Genomic DNA, 19,662 nt, shown 5'->3' with positions numbered 1-19,662 from the left:
CAGCCACATTTTAAGAGAAGTCGGGTAAAATTCTTAAACATAAAGTCGATAACACTATCTAAATAGCAGCTAGAACTGAAAATGGCATGTACTTTAATTAAATTATTGTATGACAGATAATCATACTAAATGTGTATATGTTACTTTAATTAAATTGTTTTATGACAGAGAATCGTACTAAACATGAATATGGTACTTTAATTAAATTGTTTTATGACAGAGAATCGTACTAAACATGAAAATGGTATTTTAATTAAATTGTTTTATGACAGAGAATCATACTAAACATGAATATGGTACTTTAATTAAAATGTTTTATGACATAGAAGCATACTAAATATGAATATATACGTTAATTAAACTTGAGGAGCAGCCCACCTAGATATTACAGCTTTGATAATCAACCCACCGTGACCAGTCCAAATATTTCTAAAATGGTAGAATGTATGTTTACTTGTTGAAATGTTACTTGCAGGGACAAAAAATACAAGAAAAAGATCTCTCTCTCTCTCTCTCTCTCTCTCTCTCTCTCTCTCTCATATCATTTGAACGTTTTATCGCTCATATTTTGTCATATTTTTCTACTTTCTTGTCAATACAATCTATTGCGTATGAATGTTACCTTTTTAAAGCGAGAACCGTCTCTTTTTACAACTACCAAGTGTTTAATCGTAAAGGTATATCTTCCCAAAGGGTGTTGCTTGACCTTTCAACTTCAGTATTGATACAGATAGATATAAACGTCAACCTACATTTTGTATCACATGAAATTGTGTATCATATGAACAAACTGGAATCAGTTGCATATGACTACGTAAAGTTTCAAGTGCACGTTATCAGCTCATTCTCCCCAATGATTTCAATTGGCATATCTGGAGTTTATATCTGCTTTACGTGTAATCAGTATACATTACTAAATACATATATGTCTAATCAATGTGTCATACATATTTACAAATCAGCCTTGAAATTATAAGCCTATAAAGTGTGCCATTAACCTACAAGCAAAGTAGAGGGAGAATGGAAACGAAAGTGAAGACCCTATTATTAGAAGTATCCATCGTACTGGTTATGGCGTGGTCACGTGTCCATAGCGACACGTGCACGAAGACAACATCCTGTTCATGCATCTATAGCGACGGAAGTACCATTGATCTGAGTCCATTAGACAGCGGGGGAGGAAAAACACCAAAGTGAGTGAATTGTAACACCAATGTGAGTAAACTTTAGTACCAAATTCGGGGCTTTGCAATACAGTAACAATATAATACTGATTCCCTCATCCCTTGTGTTTTCTTCATCCATTTCTTCTTCGTCCCCTTCTACTGTTCTCGCTCCATCTCATCATAATTTGCAATCACGTATCGTGTTGATGACGGCGTGTCATTTCTCTATAGCAACACCTACACACAGAACCAATATGGCAGTGATACCAGAGAGAAATGTGAGCACCTATATCTAGGTTTGACAAAGCCTACACCAAAGTAGAAATAATTCCCTATATTCTTATTTCTGCTTCTCCACCTGACCGCTCTGGTGGCCTAAGTGTTTATGGCGTCCGCCTTGGATGCGGGAGGTCGTGGGTTCGAACCCCGGCCGAGGTATGCCAAAAACTTATTTTTTTTAAAAATATACTAGCATCTGCCTCGCTAGGCGCTCAGCATTAAGAGGTTAGAGTTAGGATTGGTCGGCCTGGTGTCAGGATAATGTGACAGGGTGGAACATGATGTTACATGTCTGCGGCATGATGGCTCAGTGCTAGGCATTACAATAAACTGATTTTGTTTTTCTTGTCGCAGAATATGCCTGCGAAAGGCATTCTCCTTCGTCAGCCCTACACCGTGTAGGTATTTTCAAATCACGCATTGTACTACTATGGATTAAATAAAAAAAATTCCAGACTAGTACACAATGTACGTCTGGATTTATAAATTAGACCTCATCACGTATCTTTTACTTATCGTCTTGGTTTAGTATTGAATATATCGTTGACGCTTCTCTCGCTTTACAGGTATTTTTTCAATATTTGAAATTTGTTTTTCATATATCTCCTATAAATGTTTCTCCTCATCGGTGAGGGTGAAATTCTGCCCGAATGTTTCTATATCTCATCGAAGACTTCTCTTTTATGAGCTTCAAAGGAGTAACATAGCTTAACATCTATTTCGTTTGGGCTGTATTTATCTTGTTTCTTTTCGGGATGCATTTATAGTTGCTAACTTTTGGGCTGTGTTTATTTTTCTTATTTTTTGCTTCGTGTTTATTTAGCTTACTTTTGTTCTTCTTTTTCTTTTTATATCCCCCCCCTCCCGGTCCATTACTTAAAATTTGTTTTCTGTGTCATTGTACAAGTCTTCTCATTTCATTTGATTGGGGAATTATGTAGTGAATGACTGTTGTAGTAAATGAATTGTGTAGTGAATGAATGATCATCTATAAGTGGTGGAATTTTGTCACATGCTATCGAATTATGTGACATATTATGAAATACAAATATTTAGAGATATACGATTATAGAATTATGTTATAAATATATAACTATAATTTTCAGATGTTACGACTATATGGCCATAAACTAAGTAATGTAAAGAAGCAAGATCATCAAGTTTTGTAAAACGTATCAAATAATTTAATTTGCTAAGTTATAAAATGAATGTTTAACAGGAACTTACAGTGTTGAGAAATATATCCCAAAGAAATAATCCTAAAATGTCCTATCACAAGTCCGAAAGAATATAGTACTCCGAACGAATCCCAAGTTTTGAATATGCTGATGTACGAGTAGCCTTAAATGTGCTGAAGTGCCAACAGTCTCAATGTATGATAATAACATTGTTCAGAATATCTTTGAATACATTTAAAACAAACCAAAAATATTTAGTCCAAATAGTCACATGAACACTTTCTAATTCCAGAAATACACATTAAATAAATGATTACTCTGAAATTAAATCTAAACGCAACATTAAATACTCAAGCAGACTCAACACGAAATAAAAACAGCAATATAATAGAAAAAAGTGTTCACATCTCATAGTATATGCATCTCAAAGACTCTATTAAGACATATTTCGCAATACATCCCCAAGTAACATATGTCGCAATACTCAATCATACCAGTATTAAATCACCTCAGATTGTAAATAGGTTCATAATCAAAACTGGGTCGAGAACCCGAACCTAAGTAAGCAATCTATTTATGGCATTATTATCTTAAAATACAACCTACAATCATGGACAAAAAATGCTATGTAATATTTTATTTACACATGATCATTACAATGTACAATCATGAACAAAAAACACAGTATCTACATAACACAGAAATAAAACTACTGAACATCTCTTTAAAATCATCCAATAAGTGGACACGACGTCCTAATTTTGCAATTTAGATAAATAAGACTTGTTTCCCGAAATCACAATTTGTTAGTTTGTTTGCGAGCTTTTTCAATCAATTATATGATAATAAAATGTATGTTTTGATTTGGTTCATACACTTCAAAATTCCATCAAAATCATGATGAAGAGTCCAGCTCATTACAGCTTAAACTATGTCATTATCTCCAAACAAAATTTTATAAGTATGTGTACATGTATATTCCACGTACATACATGTGTCAATAGATAGGTTAGCACGTGGCTGGGAAGCAGTTTTGATCTCTCTCTCTCTCTCTCTCTCTGTCTGTGTGTGTCTCTCTCTCTATGTGTCTCTCTGTCTCTCTGTCTCTCTCTCTGTCTCTCTCTCTCTCTCTCTCACTTTGTTTTCTCAATCAGGTTTCCAGACGTGCAGGACGTGTTAGGGCTTGATCTGTTCTCCTGGAACCCATGCTCTCCATTTTCTGAAGGGTACTGCAGTAACGTAGCGGTAAGGTATTTGTATTTATATCTGCTTGCAACAAGTGTCCGTGTCAATAAACTTCGGGCGTGATCATAAGTAATTTCACCTACTCAGGGAAAATATATCTAAACAGTTCGTGATATTCGGCGATATCACACTGCCTTCGTCAGCGACTAATGTTGATAACGTGACTTAGAGTTGTCACGTGGTACGAGGGCGCTGGTGTAGATGGGTGGCAATTCAAGCCCCTCCTGCCTATTTAGTGTTGGACTCCGCTGTCGTATTTTGATCGCCTCCTTCACCTTCTCTTTCCATATTTTGTCCTCTGATGTAATGACCTTGGTCTGATCGAATGAAGTAGTGCATGTGAAATCAGCACTAAGGGTAAATGGCGGTCCAAAGTGGATTTTCAAATGTCAAGAAAACAGCGGAAAAACACCACACAAAATCAGGAGTAACCTAAATAAAACCAACATAGGTATGCCATGTATCATTGGTGCATCATAAGTCCTAGCTAAAATATTCAGACAAGATGGGATCAACGCATATAAACAAATCGTACAACTCTTTAAGACAACAACTTACACATGTGAAGGTTAAAACGGAAATTTTGTTTGAAAAGGTGTTGTTGTTTATTATATAAAGTGTAATGATAGTGCGAATTAATGCATCGGGAAAACAGGCACAGTGTTAAAACAAGGATTAAATAACACATCAGTAGAGAGTCATCGGTCATACATGAACATTGTAGCAATATGGGAAATTCCATCGCCAAAAATCAGACCAAAGCCATCACATCAGAGGACAACATCTGAAAAAAGAAGGTGAATGAGGCGATCGAAATACGACAGCGGAAGCCAACACTAAACGGGGATGAGAGGCTTGAATAACTCCCATCTACACCAATCGCTTCCTATCACGTACTCACGTGATCAACATTAGTCGCATATGAAGGCAGTGTGATATTACCGAAAGTTTCGAATTCTTAAAATATGTATGTTCTGGGTATGGGAAATTACTAATAATGATGAATTATCAAGGGCAAGGAAGCAATATTTTCAGATGTACACTTGGGGCATGTTTAGAAATGTATTCAAATTTATGAAAGGAATATTTTTTATTTATTTCAAGAGCGTTTTTGCATTAAGTTCATACAGTCTAGTCTCTCAAAACCAGGGTCATTTCTCAGGTCGTATATATTTAAATGATCTGGAATTTTCTGTACCTATCGTCACTGACCAATACTTATTCTCGCTGACCAGTATATATTCTGAACGACAAATGTAATATTGTGCCTAAAACCTATTGTGACATTTATGAACCACCAAATACACAAATGTGTGACATGCCTTGTGATCCATGAAGGCAAAGTTTCCCTCTCTCGTATCAAGCGGGATGCCAATTAGAGTGTCATCATCCGTACAGAAAAGCCAGTGTAAATTGACCATGTCTGTTGAGTCTATTTTAGCTCAAAGATGATATGATTTAAGTTTTCGCAGAACAGAAGTATATAAGACCGATTCTGTATTCAAGTAATCGGTTACAAAGTTTAGAATATTACCCTCATTCCGAGAAGAAATTGAACATATTATCCAGTGCGCAACGTCTGCACAAAGAACCCCATTTTTTCCGGGCAAATAGTTTTTCTAAGCATGCATACAGCGAGTGGCCGAAGAACACCAGTAACACTTACATAATATGCTAGTTCATTTCTAGATTCCGGTCTTGGTCTCCACAATATGTCTTGGAAACAGTGAAATAGTGTTTGAATTGTCCTCCCAAATATGTTTCCAAATATAATATTGGGTATTCGAATATAGCGGGAAAAACTTACACTTAGGTGTTTCACACGAACAAATATATAAATTAAAGTCTCCAAGTTGGTATTTCATTAATGCATATATCTATTAAATAAAACCACACCTGTGTATCAGAAAATCAAAGACAAGTAAATTGATCGAGTTATAATATATTAAATCCTTAGGTGGAGAAACCAAGAGAAAAAACAAAAACGTACTTCCGTAAGATACAATGATATATGTAAATAATTATAATGCCTAATAATGGTTTATGAACTAGTGTTTCATTTTGTACAAAATCATATTTCGATTGGGCCGTTTTATAAGACTATTTGTGAATGGTTTGATATGAGTGATCAAGGAAACTAAACGACAAGAAACCGTCAGACTCCTGTCTCAGTTAATGTTCTTTTTCGTTATAAAACAAGAGGTTCATGTAAAAAGGCGAAAAATAACAAAAGAACAAATTTTGGTGAAAAAGTAAGATCGCATAGATTCAGACATCGTACTATGTGAAATAACAAAGGGCATTAAATCTATTAGATTAAATTTGTTAGACTGAGTTGAAACGGTGGGTTGCTCTCCTGAGTTGTATCCCTGGGTAAAATAATTTACTCCTATGCCTCTCCACAACGTAACATTTAATTTTCTATTGTTCTGTTAAACTCCTATCAATCGAGTCAATACCATAACACACTAATAATGTTAAACACTTATCAATGATGCCAACACCATAAAACAAGAATACTGTCAAACACCTACCAATCGAACCAACACAATAACGTATGAATAATGTCAAACACCAGTTAACTGAGTCAATACCATAACACATGAATACTGTTTAAGACCTATCAATCGAGCCAGCAACACAATACGTAAATACTCTTAAGTACTTATGAATCGAGCCAGCACCATACCACATGATTTCTGTTAAATACCAGTCGATTGAGCTAATACCATAACACATTATTTCTGTTAAATACCAGTCAATCGAGCTAATACCATAATACATGATTTCTGTTAAATACCAGTCAATCGAGCTAATACCATAACACATGATTTCTGTTAAATACCAGTCAATCGAGCTAATACCATAACACATGATTTCTGTTAAATACCAATCAGTCGAGCTAATACCATAGCACATGATTTCTGTTAAATACCAGTCAATCGAGCTAATACCATAACACATGATTACTGTTAAATACCAGTCAATCAGGTTAATACCATAACACAAGAATATTGTCAAACACCTATCAATCGAGGCAACACCACAGCACCTGACTACTATCAAACAGCTATCAGTCAATCAACCAGCTTGTATTGCATCTATATTACACCCAACACCAACACCATAGTACATGAATACTGACGATATTTTAGGACTGACTGATTAATGGTGACTGGTAGATATTTGATGGCTAGATGGACGCAGCATATGACAACATTGAAGGTTAAGGGGATGTATCCAAAGTAAACATTCTGGAATGCTGGGTTTAATTTGTCAATCAGCTGACCCAATGCAGCTGTGATTTGGCGATCAGTGTGCTTCACTCACATTCATTGGTCCCTGGTTTGATTCCTGCCCAGACCAGACATAATATGGTGTCGTGTTGTTTCTCTAGGCAAAGCGCTTTATGTAGTATGCTGATGTGCCTCTAAGCTAACTCGGTACTGTACAATATGTCATGTACTGATGTACGGTTAGTCTGGCTCGGTACCATGCAATATTTCATGTACTGATTTACAGTTAGTCTGTCTCGGCACTATACATTCTTTCATGTACTGATGTATACAGTTAGTCTGAATCGATACTGTATACTATTTCATGTACTGATGTACAGTTAGTCTGTCTCAGTACTATAAAATCTTTCATGTACTGATGTACAGTTAAAGTGACTCGGTACTGTATAATATTTCATGAACTGATGTACAGTTGCTCTGACTTGGTACTGTATGTACACTTAATCTGGCTCGGTACTATATAATATTTCATGTACTCATGTACAGTTAGTCTGTCTCAGTACTATAAAATCTTTCATGTACTAATGTACAGTTAAACTGACTCGGTAATGTACAATATTTCATGAACTGTTAAACTAATTTGATACTATGTTGCTATAAAACATTTCATGTACTGATGAACACTTTAACTGACTTGGTGCTATATAATCTACCATCTACTGACGAACAGTGAATCTGACTCGATACTATATATTATTTCATGAAAATTGAATCTGACTCTTTACTATATATTATTTCACGGACAGATGAAAATTGAATCTGACTCGATACTATATATTATTTCATGGACAGATGAAAATTGAATCTGACTCTTTACTATATATTATTTCATGGACAGATGAAAATTGAATCTGACTCGATACTATATATTATTTCATGGACAGATGAAAAGTTAATCTGACTCTTTACTATATATTATTTCATGAACAGATGAAAATTGAATCTGACTCTTTACTATATATTATTTCATGAACAGATGAAAATTGAATCTGACTCTTTACTATATATTATTTCACGGACAGATGAAAATTGAATCTGACTCTTTACTATATATTATTTCATGGACAGATGAAAAGTGAATCTGACTCTTTACTATATATTATTTCACGGACAGATGAAAAGTGAATCTGACTCGATACTATATATTATTTCATGGACAGATGAAACGTGAATCTGACTCGATACTATATATTATTTCACGGACAGATGAAAAATGAATCTGACTCGATACTGTATATTATTTCACGGACAGATGAAAAGTGAATCTGACTCGGTACTATATATTATTTCACGGACAGATGAAAAGTGAATCTGACTTGATACTATATATTATTTCACGGACAGATGAAAAGTGAATCTGTCTCGATACTATATATTATTTCATGAACAGATGAAAAGTGAATATGTCTCGATACTATAACAATTAAGCATCGGTCAAACATGTCGATATCAAATGTTACTTTAGTACATGTGTAACAAGTAGTACTAGGCGTGTAGACCAGGATATCTCACAATGTTAGAGCACTTTCTAGAGTTAGAGAGGTCTCGGGTTTACAAATTTAAAATTTGGCAGAACACCAACATAGCCTTTTACGGATGATATTTACTCTTTTTTTTCTTGCTTGTTTGCATGATTAAAGTTTAATTTCTCCATTTATCATTCAGGTATGTCAGAAAAGCTCAGCCGCTTCACTCTCCGTTTATCATTCCCTGGGAGACCAGAGCAGTGCCATGTTTGTGAATGATGATAAAGGGGTGCTAACTCTTAGTTACAGTGCTGTAGAAGGGGCTGTACGAAGGTAACCTATCTCCTTTTTTAGTATTTAGCCAACCAATGTATCGTTCAAATGTAATGTAATAAACTAAAATCAAGAAATAAATGTTTTCTCTACGTTACAATGAAAATTTAAGAAGTACAGGATTGTGAATTAAATCTCAAAGTCTAAAAGTAAAGAATGTTCCGAATGAATTCCAGTAGTTTTGAATATATTGATGTATCAACAATCTTCATGTATCACAATTATACAATATTGAATGTATTTCAATGAACTTAATATGATCTCAAGATCGTGTTTTAGTCCAAAAACATCCATCGGCACTTTGTAATCCCAATGAATAATTAAAAAAAAAATGGTTCCTCACAAATTATATCTGAACACAATACTAATTGATTCCACGGACTAAAATGCAAATGGTAATCAATAATTTTGTGTGCCACACAATCATATAAAAACATAAGACACAATAAAAATGACCAGGATTTGGGTCACTAGTTCTCTTCCAGAACATTATATGTTTGGAAATAAGACGTGACCTTGAACTCAAATATAAGTAAACAACTTATTTATAACTTACGAACATGACAAAGAACATGAGAATAGTCCGTAAGCCAAACATCTGCCCTCAATTACGGAGAAAGATCAAGCACGCAATACAAATGTAATATAAATAATAGATAGGAAGAGATATCCCAATTTACAATTTACATATTGTCCATAAATTGATTTGAAGCATAGGCACTTTATAGGACCAAAGCTTCCAGATCCTGAACAAACCAGAACTGCTTTTAAATTCTTAAGGGAAGCTATAAGCGAAAAATATCACCTACTCCCTGGGATGGTTTACGATGTGTAATAATTTTTGTATGGCTTTATCCCTGTATTATGGATTTTGAGCACTGTATAAATGCTTTTACAACTGAAATCATGAAACATGTCGAGTGGTTGCATCGGAATGAAATCTACATATGAATTACAGAACTGGCCACCCTGATTTATATTTCGCACATGACTGACTTTGGTTTAATTTTGCACACATATTATTATAAACCTATGGTATGCTATGTTTCTATTTACGTTTTCGTTTATAGTTTTGTTACGTTTTATTGCCTTTTATGGAGTCGGTGTTGGGAAGAACACCGAATAATTAGTCAATTTCCAGGAGCAGACGTGGCAATGTAGATTAGTTACTGGACTTTATGCCGGCATGAATTAGTTTCGTAAAGTAGATTTTCTTTAATTTCTTAACATAAGGAATTATCGGGATACTAAAATATATACTTGTTTAGTAATTTTAGAAAGCAATACTTCTTGGTAATAAGTATTTGGATTTATGCTGCATGGTGTGAAGTACCAATCATCGGCTTCGAAAGGCTCACTGAGGAGTCATACAAATGTGGAGTAAGAGAAGCCATGCATGTCTGAAATTAAAGTTCCATGATGTATAATTACATTCATATAGCTTGGCAAAGGAGTACATCTCGATGACTATTACACTTGCATTACAAAAGTTGGTCACTGTGACCTGTACTTCACGCTACGTGGAGTTTTCTTAAAGACTGAGTTTATGTTCATTTTTCAATCTCCGATCATAGCAGAATAATCAAATTTGGATGATTGCAAGCGTTACTGTTATTACCACACCCTTACAACAAACATTATCGTTGTTACCTATATTTCACATTTAATGGCGGGGCCCCGAGTGGCCGAGTGGTCTAAAGCGCTCTTAGTTACAGATCACGGCCATCTCACCTCTGTCTGCGGCGGTTCGAGTCTAGGATTCAGCCAATGTGGGTATGTGAGAAAGCTTGCCAGTAGCTTCTCGTGGGTCGGTGGTTCTTTCCGGGGTTTTCCCGGGTTCTTCCTCCACCATTAATACTGGCCGCCATGTATAGCCTATCGTGTGCTGAAAAATGGCGTTAAACCCCACAACAACAACAACAACAACATTTAATGGCTTATGTTTTGCGATTAACTAAATACTACATGATTCTCTTTATATCATGCATAATACTGTTTCTTTAACATAGATTCCTAAAACTTGGCGAGAAGGTGTAATTCATGAGTACTACGCCGTCATCTTAAAAGTGGGGCAGAGTGACTCATCGTACGCTTCACTAATTTTGGTTAAAGTTTGTATCATCTTATTTCTCAAGTTCTGTTTATGGTGGAATTTTCAGACTAGATGTGTGGATGCATCTGTGTTGAAACCACACCATTAAAACAGAAGTAAGTTACGATGGTCTGCATTCTATATTTTACTGACTTTGTTTAAGTTTGTTGCTTTTACTTCATAGCATGATCAGTCTGTATGACTATTTTACATACTGTTATACCAAGACTTATGAAACTTGGTGAGGGGATGGATGTTGATGAGTGCTGCACCTTATCACGAAAGAAAATGACTGCGATTTACATTTCCTGGTCTAATGACCTAGATGGTCTTATGGATCTCTCAAAGTGCCACTGCCACAACAAAAAAGGTCATTGTAATCTATATTTCATTCTTGCAGGTATCCTATTAACAGAGATGTTGTTTGGTTTTTGTTGTTTGGTTTTTGTTCTTGGATTGGTTGTTGTTGTGATTTTCTATTTTGTTTTTATTTATTTATTTATTTATTTATTTATTTATTTATTTATTATTATTATTATTATTATTATTATTATTATTATTATTATTATTTTGTATAATGCAATTATACCTGGACTCGTTCAGTTTGATGAGTGAATACATCTTGGTAACTACTCAACCCATATCTTAAAGGTCACTATGGTACATATTGCAAATGTTATTGACATTGGTTCATTTTGATGTAGTTACCGTCTGTGCTTTAATTACTGAACTAGATATTTATATATTAATATCTCTCAGCACTAAACTCATACTATATAGGGTAATGTGATCCATATTTCACATTTTAATGGCGTATGTTAAACGTTTCTATTTAGTTCATGAACACATAGCTATTTAGCAAACAAGGTTTGCAAAATTTTATAAATAATTAAATTATCTAAGTTAATGAGACTAAAACTTTTAATGGAACTTACAGTGTTGTGAATTAAATCCAGAATAATCATTTGAAGTTCTGCACATGTCCAAAAGTCTAAAGGAAGCGATTGTTCCAAATAAAGTCCAGGTCCTCGAATGTGTTAACTAACTAGTAGCCTTGAAGTATTAATATGGCATAGTCCAAAACTTCCTTGAATGAATTTACAATTCCATTTAAATAGTTTAGTCCAGGGTAAATGAGCACTTTGTAATTTCAATGAATTATCCAAAACAAAATGTCTCTTTTTCAAATATAAATGCAGAATGATATATTCTCGTGTTTTAAATTGACAAGTTATTTAGAATTCTTATATACTACATACTATAGGAATTAAAACTTTGGCATATCAGTTTCAGTGAGCTAGAGTTTTCGCAAGCCCATTCTTTGTATGTCTTGCTTGTTGATTAGAACTGATAGATTTGTTCGAGTAATCAATGGTTTGTTACAAATGAGACAAAACGTTCCTTCTATTATTAATAAAACCATTAAATAATAGGATATACCTACGTCTATGTTCGTACCAATAAATAAAATGTTTTGAAAATTTAATTTTTCATAAATTCTCTTCGACATAGACCCTTTAACTGTTTGTATGTATATACTATAAAAACGCTGATTAGTGTGAAGATGTTCAAATGGTCAGATTATTTTCCTTTGAAGAAAAACACTGAGAAAATAACTCCTGAGCTACGAGAACTCGTTTCCAGCTACTTTGCACGGACTCAAATGAAACACAGAAAAGAACGGCGTCCCAAATGGCATAGGCTTTATTATTATCGGTATTGAATGTCTTAGGAAGACTAATTACGTTGATCACTCCGGTGGCCTAGTGGTTAGAGCGTCCACCTTGGATGCGGGAAGTCGCGGGTTGTAGCCCCTGCTGAGTCTTACCAAAGACTTTTAAAAATGGCACTAACCGGTTTCTTCTTAGGCCCTCGTCATTAAGAGGTTAGTGCTAGAACTGGTCAGCCTTGTGTCATGACACATTTGGCTGGGTCGGACATGATGATACTTGTTTGCGCGTGATGCCCCAATCCTAGACATTATTATCAACTGCCAGACTGAAAAATTGTTAAAGCTACGTTAAAAATCCAAATCACACACACATACTAATTACTTTGAAAACGTTCACATTGGTCAGAGATTTATCAGATGACTTCGGTCATCACTATTACGCCAATTTACACGGAAGAATTCGACGATACTGTTAAAAAATGAGTGGATTACCAAGTACTTTTAAAAGAGCAAATTCCACAAGTCGATCAGATTCGTTTTAATGTTGGACGATATTTTATATGTATGCGTGTGAATGTTAGTTTGCTTACAAGATTACTTTTGTGGCAAATTTTTAAAAAATTACATACAAAGATATAGCAACCACTGAGACTTAAATTGTTTAATGTCATAGTGTATATGCAAGCTGTCACTCTTGAAGTCACTTTGGGACACTAGGTTGTAAATATAATCTTCATGTATTGAACGAACATCTTTCTTCGCTGATATTGGTTAGTCTGTCAGCATATCAGTTTTATCACAGTTGTTCTGTGCCTCTCTGTCTCTGTCTCTCTGTCTCTGTCTCCCTCTCTATGTCTCTCTCTGTCTCTCTCTCTCTGTATCTGTCTCTGTCTGTCTGTCCCTCTCTCTCTCTCTCTCTCTCTCTCTGCAGTGTATGTAGATGATGCTGGATATGAAACAATCATCTCTTCCTTAAAGTCGCTAGCTCGCTAGCGTGAACTTCTGCCATTCCGCCAACACGTTTTGGAGAGTATCAGGTGACAACGGAACGCCATCCTTTCTGCATTTTTCTTGGAAGGTGTGATTGTTTCCTCTTAATTGCAAATTTTGTTGACTAAGTTTTAATCACACTACTTCAATTCTTTTAATTACATGTTGTAGATGTAAGCCGTCGTTAAAAATTTTCACACATGAGATAATAATTTTCGAGACAGAACAACTTTATTTTGGGACGAATCCGGACTCTCGTGGTATAGAGGCATAGGCGGAGGGCGTTGAGTTAGGCTGACTCATGTCGTCTTCGAAATCACTGACATGAATTTGAGCTAACACTTCAAATCGTGTTTAACGCGATACGGCACATCCTTGCCTGTTACCTTCTTCTAGATTCTCAATGGAATTGATGGTTTCATCTTTCTGTAACAGAATTTTATTTGACTATGTTTTGCATAGAGTGGGTCCCTGTATATGAACCGAGTGACTTACCCTAACAATGTTCATTCAGTCATCAAACGGGGAAGATGGAAGAGTCAACACAGAGATTTACTATCAGAAATTTAGAGAGTACATTGAGAGTATGCTTCAGAGAAGACGATGGACTAGTCATTCTCACGAGATAACAGTCAAGATACTTCCTGTATCTGTCAGGAGAAAGAACATTGGGCTAACGAATGGCCTTGTCGTCAAAGCAAAGGAACAATAGCAGAAAAGAGACAAACTAAAAATACTTGTTATCGTTACCAGGAGAAAGGAAATTCGTCTTCAGAGTGCCCGAAGAAAAAGAGAACATAGAATAGAAGAAATAGGATGAAGAAGAGGAGGAGAAGAATGCGTTTTCAAAAATAGAAGAACCCATTCCCGTCAAGAACTGTAAGAACTCAGTACCAAGAGAAAAAGCAGAAGACGAAGAAAAACCCATGCAGATGAAGAAATTTCAAAGAAGCGACAGAAAGTGAAAGAAAGAAGAAAAGGTACTTGCGTGGTGTGTTGAGAAATTTTCATTGTGAATCAAATAAAAGGAATATACTGAAAAAACATGTCTTTTTGTCTTGAAATTTTATGATGTGACATAAATACACACGCACCCAACGCACGTAAACATTCAAGCATGTTTGGGTAAAGGGATTTTTGAGAGTGTCATATGTGGTATTGGATAGCGTAAGTGGTAAGATTGATAGTGTGATTGTGCAATTTCATCTCCTTCTTTTGCACGATACCTATTTCGTCTAATAGTAGGCGTGCGGAGACTACACAAGGCATTTTGGATTGTGTGTATGGAATGTTGGATAGTATAGGAGGGTGTGTTGGAATATATGTTTGTGGGACTTAACCTCCTTTCTCTAAACCCTACCCATTTCGTCTGGTAGTAATTTAGGGGGTGGGGGCACTTCACAATGCATTTTTGGGTAGTGTGTTTGGAGTATTGGATGGTATATGTGATGTGATGGATAGCATGTTAGTGAGATTTCTTTCCTTCATTTACAAGTGCCCATTTCTTCTGATAGTAGGTACTGAATTTAACAGACTATGCAAGGCTTTTTTATATGGTGTGTATAGCTTGATGTATGGTATAGGTGATGTGATGGATATTGTGTATGCGCGATTTCATCTCCTTCTTTAAAACCCTATACTATCTTATGATAGTTGTTGTAGATATGTAGACAAACAACAGGTGTTTTGGATTGTGTGTTAGGGGTGATGGGTGGTAGATAGCTATTACCATGTTAAATTCCCGTAGACCTTTATACGTTTTAGATAATGGTAATAAATTGGAAGCTGGATTGTATATGTGGTGTGCTTGTCTACTAATCAAAACTGGATGTTGGATTGTAACGTGTATCTTTGGATTCTAGCTGAAAAAGTTAACCTTGCATTTTCCGTGTTCCATAGAACATGGAAGTGGCCTATAACAATCACAAAGTTACCATGATAATTTCAATTGTCTCTATGAGCACGTTTGTCCCCATAAACAATTTTATCCCAATAAGCACTTCGACCCTATAAACCCATTCCCAGTTTAACATAGGATTTCACATACGTACCTATAATGGCCCCTATGGAGGTCAACTCCAGTAATGGCGCCTATTGAGGTAAACTCCAACAACGTTACTTTTTCACCCCATTGAGGTAATATGTAATAATGTTACAGCTTGACCCCAAGCGTCTCTTCCATGTTAAACTTATAAGCAACTATCGCCTATATATGTTTTCAGACTCAAGGGCCGCTTTTATCCTCTATGTGCGTCATATAACTAGTCATATAAAGCCAGGTACAACATGTTGTTGTTGTTGTAGGGTTTAACGCCATTTTTCAGCACAAGATAGGCTATACATGGAGGCAAGTATAAATGGTAGAGGAAGAACCCGGGAAAACCCCGGAAAGAACCACCGACCCACGAGAAGCTACTGGCAAGCTTTCTCACATACCCACATTGGCCGAATCCGAGACTCTAACCCAATTAGATAGAGGTGAGATGGCAGTGATCCCAAAAAGGCGAGCGCTTTAGACCACTCGGCCACTCGGGGCCCCGGTACAACATGTAAAGACATGTAAAGAAAAAATAAAACATGAACTGATAGGTAAGACATGTAAAGCAATGTACCAGGTAAAACCTGTAAAGCCAGATCAGACACTAAAACTAATGCAATGAAAATTCATAAAATAACATCAGTAACATCAGCATACTCGATGTAGGTGTAAAACAATATACCGTATGTGACATTGCATGATTGTATGGCTTCGACCACTTTTTACTACAACTAATTCGGAAGGGGGGGGGGGTGTGCATTTCAGTCATGCCTGTCAGCAAGGCTGGTGCAAGGGTATTTGGCACCCTAGGCGAACCATCCACCTTGCATCCCTCCTGGGCATTGCTTATTATAAACTGTTCATTATTATTAATACACATTCGGCTTGATAATTTATTAATTTCATTATTTAGTCCACATATTGAATGATAGTATTTTAATAACTGAACAACATTACAGTGTTATTCGTTTTTGGCACTCCAAACATCTTTACGCCCTTGGCGGCTGCTTAGTGCGCCTATAGATTTAAACCGGCCCTGCCTTGTAAGGCATAATGCGGGACATGTTGGATGCAGCCTTTGCAAGTGTTAATGAGAGGATAACAAAGTAAACAAAATATAATTTAACAGTTTATTTACAAACTAGACTAGCCATGCGCATTTCGTCTACATTCAACTTCAACGGTTCATTAAAAGGTGAAAGGTTAAAAATTTAAACAACCAATCAAGAATACATACTAATGATGCTGACTGTCATTTCATCTTAGATATTAGCTTGATTTCCTGATACAATCACTAGTTTAATTGAATATTTGTATATGTATATTTGCATTTATCGTAAGTATATGCATCGAGAGGTTTTAATAAATGAGCCTCGCTTCAATTACACGAGAGTTTAATAGATGAGCGAGAATATGGAAGAAAAAGCCATGTTTGCGACAAAAGATGTCTCACGTTGCTGGGCTATCGTGACGCAAAAGTTTACTTCATCACCTTTTAGTAGGTGCGTCCATTGACCTCCATAGGCGCCATTATAGGTACGTATGTGAAATCGTATGTGCGAAGGTACGTACAGTTCGTTTACTTCAGCACCCTTGAGTAGGTACGTCCACATCACTGAGTGAGTACGTACAGTTTGTTCACTTCAACAACATTGAGTAGGTACGTTCAGTTCGTGTACTTCAATACCGTACTTTAATACCTAAAACTGCTTCATCAAATTAAAAATCCTAACAAAACAAAAAACTCTGACAACACTATGCCTAGGCCTGATGTATTCTATTTCTATCAGGTGCTTGTGAGTCGTTATATACGTGAGGAACTAACATTCAAACCGGTTAACAAAGATTATGACTGAAGAAAATCAGTTAATTTTTATGCTTTTATGCGATAAATTGTTACTATTTATGGTCTTACATTATGTAACAGGAACAAAATGAAACCAACAATTTACAACTTCCAAACATGTTAAGCACACAACATAAATTAAATATTAATAACAAAATAAAGCAGTGAAATATGTAAGGTGAACACAATTATGATTTTTCCTTTGGAAATGGGAAAAAAATCTCACTGATTATATATATAGAGTCTAATTATCCTTTCTACTGAGTTGTTCCTTTAATTAGATATATGCTGCCTACATAACACAAAGAAATTAGATGATGGTTCAGCTTAGACCTGGTGGGTAAATTAAGTGTGAAGACCCCTCTGCTAGGTTTTATATCAATGACGACTATTTTCTACTACAGGACGTCGTACATCACCCTAACATGTGACTGTTTTCTACTACAGGACGTCGTACATCACCCTAACATGTGACTATTTTCTACTACAGGACGTCGTACATCACCCTGACTTGTGACTATTTTCTACTACAGGACGTCGTACATCACTCTAACATGTGACTGTTTTCTACTACAGGACGTCGTACATCACGCTAACATGTGACTGTTTTCTACTACAGGACGTCGTATATCACCCTGACATGTGACTATTTTCTACTACAGGACGTCGTACATCACGCTAACATGTGACTGTTTTCTACTACAGGACGTCTACATCACCATAACATGTGACTATTTTATACTACAGGACGTCGTACATCACCCTGACATGTGATTTTTTTCTACTACAGGACGTCGTACATCACCCTAACATGTGACTATTTTCTACTACAGGACGTCGTACATCACACTGACATGTGACTATTTTCTACTACAGGACGTCGTACATCACCCTTACATGTGACCAGCAGAGCGATGGGGATTTAATTGTACAGGGTGAAAAACAACAGTCGGCTCAATTCGTAAGTGGGGAAATATAAAAAATTATTTTCTTCTCTCATATGTTATTCCTTCCAAAACTAATTCATTATTTTCGTCTTCTTTCTTTCGCTTTTTCATCCATCATTCGTTCATTTAAAATTGTATTTGTGTAATGTTGATAGAAACAGTTGACTAAAATGTATTTAATAATATATATTTGTCCGTTTCTCAAATCGCCCAAAATAAGTGAATCTTTGACACCAGGCAGCTGTCAATTAAAGTTCAACTTCACGATTTTGCAAGTTCCAGTCCAATATAAGACAATGTTATTGCTGGTTTTGTGGGGGACATTACGTACAGTTTCTAATCCGATGTAAGACAATGTTGTTGCTGGTTTTGTGGGAGTTATTACGTTTCAATTTCTAATCCGATGTAAGACAATGCTATTGCTGGTTTTGTGGGAGTTATTACGTACAATTTCTAATCCGATGTAAGACAATGTTATTGCTGGTTTTGTGGGAGTTATTACGTACAATTTCTAATCCAATGTAAGACAATGTTAATGCTGGTTTTGTGGGAGTTATTACGTACAATTTCTAGTCCGATGTAAGACAATGCTATTGCTGGTTTTGTGGGAGTTATTACGTACAATTTCTAATCCGATGTAAGACAATGTTATTGCTGGTTTTGTGGGAGTTATTACGTACAATTTCTAATCCAATGTAAGATGTTATTGCTGGTTTTGTGGGAGTTATTACGTACAATTTCTAATCCAATGTAAGACAATCGGGTTGCTGGCGGTGTTGGAATTATTACGTAAAGATTTAATTCCACCAAAAGACAATGTTACTGCTGGTTATGTTGGGGTTATTACGTAAATATAGATACGCAGAAAGCCTGTTCTAGTATTATGCACGATTCTCTGACACATAAACAAGTTACACAATATAACATGTACAAATTATAAATCCATTTATTAGTAACTCTCACATTTCTCATTAAATTTTTCCAGAAACTTTCAATATAAATATATACTTATTTAAATCATATTTCATTGTACGAAGGCTATAAATAGAAAACTGTTCAGCTTATGGGTAGGGCTTGCAAATAGTGTTTATATGTGTGTCATGCAAATTTAATG

General features: G+C 35.6%; 1 protein-coding gene across 2 annotated transcripts in view; it reads left to right on the top strand.

The window, feature by feature from the left end:
- Nucleotides 1-863: 863 nt before the first annotated feature.
- LOC149776625 (cation-dependent mannose-6-phosphate receptor-like) overlaps nucleotides 864-19,662 on the top strand; it is a 33,788-nt gene continuing 14,989 nt past the window's right edge. Inside the window, exons 1-4 of one of the 2 annotated variants that reach the window (XM_089942476.1) lie at nucleotides 864-1,193; nucleotides 3,778-3,868; nucleotides 8,830-8,963; nucleotides 18,478-18,562. In XM_089942476.1, the coding sequence (XP_089798602.1) occupies nucleotides 1,021-1,193; nucleotides 3,778-3,868; nucleotides 8,830-8,963; nucleotides 18,478-18,562 (483 nt within the window). In that variant the 5' untranslated portion in view covers nucleotides 864-1,020. Of the gene's footprint in view, nucleotides 1,216-3,777; nucleotides 3,869-8,829; nucleotides 8,964-18,477; nucleotides 18,563-19,662 lie in introns of both variants that reach the window. The other variant, XM_089942477.1, reaches the window with a different exon arrangement.

The sequence above is a fragment of the Sinohyriopsis cumingii genome, chromosome 18 (genome assembly GCF_028554795.1).
Source record: "Sinohyriopsis cumingii isolate HCF-2022 chromosome 18, ASM2855479v2, whole genome shotgun sequence".
NCBI classification, from domain to species: Eukaryota; Metazoa; Mollusca; class Bivalvia; order Unionida; family Unionidae; genus Sinohyriopsis; species Sinohyriopsis cumingii.
Note: the sequence above shows the minus strand (reverse complement) of the source record. Positions and strands in the feature narration are given on the sequence as shown.